The sequence below is a fragment of the Prosopis cineraria genome, unplaced genomic scaffold (genome assembly GCF_029017545.1).
Source record: "Prosopis cineraria cultivar Desert tree isolate PC_DT_omini unplaced genomic scaffold, ASM2901754v1 PC818, whole genome shotgun sequence".
Lineage (NCBI taxonomy): Eukaryota > Viridiplantae > Streptophyta > Magnoliopsida > Fabales > Fabaceae > Prosopis > Prosopis cineraria.
In genome coordinates, this window is record NW_026556143.1 from 8,122 (window position 1) to 13,351 (window position 5,230).

Sequence of the window (5,230 nt, forward strand, 5' to 3'; positions counted from 1 at the left end):
TCTCGTTGGTGTGACTGAGACACCCAAAAAGTTGTTAAAAACGACGGTTCCACTTGGACCATAATTGCCCCTGCGTGAGACCCTCAGTCCTCACACCACCTTAATCGTAAAAGCCTCCCTCTTTCTTCCCCCTCACGGCCGCACTCCCTCGCTCTCAGGACTCAGGCTCAGACCAGCCCACCCCCCAAAGCCATTTCTTTTTTTTTTTTGAGGAGGCAAAGTACATATCCCCGTTCGTTCCATTATCAATCTCGCCTTTCACCTCCATTATTTTTTTGACCGACGGCGTCTGAGTGTACTATACTGCCATGGCCCAGCGTCAGGTCACTGCTTTTCCCTGCCCTCCTTCCACCATCTCCTTTATCATCTTCCACGTTGCTCTCCCACTACCACTCGTTTGATCTCTCTCTCTCTCTCTCTCATACTCCCCCCACCCTTCTGCCCCTCTCCTCCATCAATAACACGCACTTCGCACTACCTTCTTTTCCTCCTCCCTCCCCCTCGTTCTTTTCCAGTGCGTGCAGAATTTGCACTCCGCTCCTGCTACTATTCACTTATGAGTTCCGCCTCTGCTTCTGAAGCCGCCGCCGCCGCCTCCAACTCCTCCACGGAGTCCCTGAACGGCTTGAAGTTCGGTCAGAAGATATACTTCGAGGATGTGGGTGTGGGAGGTCCTGTGAAATCCAGCGGTGGGGCGTCGGCGTCCTCCGCAGGGGTGACCCCGCCTAAGAAGGGAAGGGGGAGTGGGGCTCAGGGGGCTCAGCCTCCGAGGTGTCAGGTGGAGGGCTGCAAAGTAGATCTGAGTGATGCCAAGGCTTACTATTCCAGACATAAAGTCTGTAGTGTGCACTCCAAATCACCCAAGGTCGTTGTCGCTGGTCAAGAGCAAAGGTTTTGCCAACAGTGTAGCAGGTCACCTCTGTTATCCTCCTCTTTTATTTATCCTTTGTCCCTCCTCCCTTCCTCCTCTTCTCTCCTTCCATACTTCTAATAAACTCTTCTTTATTCTTCTTTGTTTTTTAAGCTGTTTCATTTTATTTTAATCACAGTCTGTAGATACTGTTTTACATTTACTTCTCTGCTTGCAGAATAAACTTGTGCCCTGCCCTTTCTCATCTTCGCCTTTCCTTTCTCACCGCTCTCTTGTTCTGGTTTTTGGCATCAGTATTTTATTAACCGACATTTCGTCCGCTGTAGGTGATTGTTGTCTTATTTCGCTGCGGTTACAAGTATGTTTCTGCCCTTCTAGTGCAGGGCCGCTAGGGAATAGGGCTTAGTAGTCCGATAATTGGGGTTTAGAGGGTAAATTCGGGGTTGAAATTTTGTGGATTTCGTTGGTGGAAGGGAAATACGGAGGAAACAGTATGCAATTTCATGGATAGTTTAGTGGATATTCGAGTCTCAGTGAGCCTATGATACTTGGTCTAATATAGCAAGTCTATAGGCTACAGCAACTCCCCCCTCACACAAACTGAGACAAGACAGGACATGCAACGTTTGTTTGTATTGGTTTTCTCCTGTTTTGGGGTGGTGAGGGCTTTTTCCGTTGATGTCATGCCGTGCTTTATGTGAACTTTCCTCTTTTTTCCTTTCTTCAATGCTTATTGTTAACCTGTGTTCTGGTTTTAGTAGCTCTGTGCATTTAGAATTATATCATGTTAGTACGTTGATTTGTTTATTTTTTAACTTGGCTAATTGGTTCTGAAACATGATAATCAGCGTCCCGGGTGAGTATGTAACGGACAAATATTCCTAAAAGCCTTCAAAATTCGTAGTTGGATGGTCATCTAGTTTGGGGGACCGTAAATGTGTTACACGGTCTGTCTGCCAGTGCATTGGCCTGAATTAGTATGAAATTCTGAAACTATTGAATGCTCTAGCCTAGTTGGTGGGGTGCATTAATTGTTGCATGCGGATCCTTTGCTTTGAAAGCCATGAATTAAATGCTGGATGGGGATGGTTTAGGAAATGACAGCATAATCGACACTTATCTTTAATAGCAGTCTATAAATATACAAAATACGGGTTTATGACCTCTATTAAGTGTTAGAAAAATGTCAGATGCTCTTCTGTTTCTTTCATGCTTGGTTTGTTGGACGGTAGTTCATTTGGCGTTTTAATTTATTACCTTTGGGACTTGAATTATGCTTATATTATCATTATCAAAATAAGTGTGGACCAATCGCTAAGCTAGTTGGGCGCCTGTTTGGCCTTGTGATATAATGTGTATGCGATATTTTTTAATGTTATCCCCTGAAGTTATAAGGTATTATTAGGATGTCAACTAGATCTCAATTCTCAATGTCTTTTCCCTGGAGCTGAACCAAAAGTCCAGGCTTGTAAATAATACCTTCATGGGATACTGACATGTTTGATTGGCTGGCTCGCCACTTCAATTTGAATTGCTTTGTTATGTTCCATTGTTGTTTTTTAACCTCAATCTCATATTGCATACGTGTGCATGTAAATTTTTTCTTTTTTGGGGGCATGTTGCTTGAGTATTTGCTGTATATTTTTGCCGGTCTAAAACTAGTATTTTACCATGGAGCTCACCATTTCTTGTGTAAGATTTGACGTTGTATGTGTGAAAATCAATTGCTGTCTCTAAGTTAAACTAACGTAGGTGTCAGTAATTGTAATGCTTAGAACTAGTTCAATTGACTTGATGCTAGTGCTCCATAAATCCTGTGTTTGCATTCCATATTTCCTAGAACTTTGCCTTGGTGGCTAAGTTCATCTGGCTGTTCTTGAGTGAGGAAATCTAATATCTTGTTTGATAGCCTTGACCAGATTTCACCAGCTCTCTGAATTTGATCAAGTAAAGCGAAGCTGTCGCAGGCGACTTGCTGGTCATAACGAAAGGAGGAGAAAACCCCCACCTGGCTCCCTGATGGCTTCTCGATATGGCCGACTTGCTCCAGCTAGTTTTGGTTAGACATTATTAATATCAGTAAAATATCAATTCTCTCTCTCTCTCTCTCTCTCACAAGTGCTATTCTTGGCATCTAGAGCGGAATTAATTGTTCGATACTTGCATCAACAGATAACAACAATAGCAGAGGTGGTGGATTTCTAATGGAATTCGCTTCATATCCTAAACTTAGCCTAAGAAATTCGATGCCAACACCAACATCATCTGAGCAGCTTCCTGGGAATCCAACAGTGACACTTCCATGGCAGGGCCATTCAGAGTCTCCATCATTGCTTTTCTTGCAAGCAGGTTCTCCAGTTGGCGGGACAAGCTACTCTGGCTCCAGAAATTCTTCATCAGGGGAAAGCTTTTCAGGATTGACAGACTCAAGCTGTGCTCTCTCTCTTCTGTCAAACCAAGCTTGGGCCCCTCGAAACAGAGCACCAAGTCTTGGTACAAATAATTTTATGAGCTTTGACGACACGCCCATCACACAACTCCCTGCATCTTCTCATCATGGACATGGAACTTCCCTCCATCATCAACTTTCAAATGCCTCATGGTGTTTTAAGGGCATTGATGCTGCTGCTGCTGATAGCTGTTCTCATGACATTGTCCCTGACTTGGGCCTGGGTCACCAAATTTCGCAGCCTATCAGCAGCCCTCTTCCTGGGGAGCTTGACGTGTCACAACAGGGCAGGAGGCATTACATGGATCTAGAGCAGTCGAGGGTCTATGGTGATTCTCAGCATCACATGCACTGGTCTCTCTAGAGTGCTTCTTCCATCTCTTGCCTGCGTTTTGTTTGAACTGTATGTGATGTGTTGAATACAGGATCTCGTTGATTGATCAGACAGTATTTTGGTTTGTTAGAAGGTTTAAAACTCAACCTTCTTCACATACGATGGTTTTTAAATCTTTTTGTTGTCGTGACTCTGGCTTTATAAGTTTGTATCCATGGTCTGTCATCACTGACGCATTTTCAATTGATATGTACATGCCCCATGAGGATCTCCGATGCTACCTTGTAGCTGGATGCCTTGCCTTTTTTTTGTCTGTTGTCAACTGACCATAAAAAAAAATTCAAAGAATAGGAGTCAACGGAGTGGATATATTGAAGTGTTAACGATATTGATGATGATATATAATCCAAAAGAGATGAAATAGCCGACACAAAAGTATTGGAAGTAACATTGATGATTCGGAACCCTGAAGCGTTTTTGCGTTGTTGGGTCTGAATGGGAATAAGGTGATGAAGGGCTATTTGCATTCACAGGTATGGCAGGTTGATGAGGTTGAAAGGGAGCAGAAAATGAGATGTGTGATAACACTGGCAGTAGGGTGAGTGTCGTGGGGTGGTGGGGCCTAATTGATTTGGTGAGGCATGTGCGAGGTTCTGCTTCTGGGCACGGCCCTGTCAAATCGTGCTTCTAGGGATGGGACAGGCTCCGCATCTAACATTTTAACAATTTCTTCTTCACTCTGGTTTTCAAATAGTTCCACTTCCCCTATGTTCTCTCCGCCTCATAAGTCCACCTCCATATTAATTTCATACATTAACCTTCTAACACATCATTTTATTTCTACATTTTGTTAGAAATATATTTATATCATCGAGGGTGTTTGGTTTAACTGACTAAGAAGTTAAAATCAACTTATTTTATGACTTTGAATTCGAGTTCTGGCACCACAACAGTCATCGCATTGAATAAATATACTATGATCTCACATGGCGGGAATTCAAATTAATTTGTGTGTATTGCAATAATACTTTCCAGTTTTTTGGAATATTGTGGTAATGAAAAAAGAGAAAGAAAAGAATCCTTCTGCAAGAGAAAATACAAAGGGAAAGAGATTCCGATGTTGCGAGTGAAGTTACCAGAGGGTTTGAACATGACGTGATCTTGGTCACTGACAGCCATCCATCGTGGTAGCATGGTTTGAATAAAGACTTTCCTTTATAAGGGGCAACCGAAGAAAATATCTTCTTGATTTAAAATTTTAAAACCCAAATTTATGGGTTATTTTTATTATATATTAATTATTAAATTTAATTTCATCTCATGTAAGCTTTCTCATATTAACTCAAATTCAGTGAAACTTAAACTTCTAACATGCAATTTGTTTGTTCTTTTTTTTTTTTTTTTTTTCCTCCTGTGAATTGGCTTCGGGATTGCCATGCATTCTTGTAATTCTCCTTATCATGCAACCCTAGATTCCCCTATGTAGCTTTCTTTCTTGGCGAACCATGGTATAAGGATTCTTTCTTCAACAAAAATGTTATCTTTCGGCTCGTCCCTTACTTCCGATCGCAAACAA

At 42.2% G+C, this 5,230-nt stretch overlaps 1 protein-coding gene across 1 annotated transcript; it reads left to right on the forward strand.

Annotated features, from left to right (window-relative positions):
• The first annotated feature begins 221 nt into the window (after positions 1-221).
• LOC129298462 (squamosa promoter-binding-like protein 9) lies at positions 222-3,844 on the forward strand. Its single transcript, XM_054936885.1, has 3 exons — positions 222-912; positions 2,791-2,930; positions 3,044-3,844. The coding sequence occupies exons 1-3, from the start codon at positions 557-559 to the stop codon at positions 3,682-3,684; spliced, it is 1,137 nt and encodes a 378-aa protein (XP_054792860.1). The 5' UTR covers positions 222-556; the 3' UTR covers positions 3,685-3,844.
• The last annotated feature ends 1,386 nt before the right edge of the window (positions 3,845-5,230 follow it).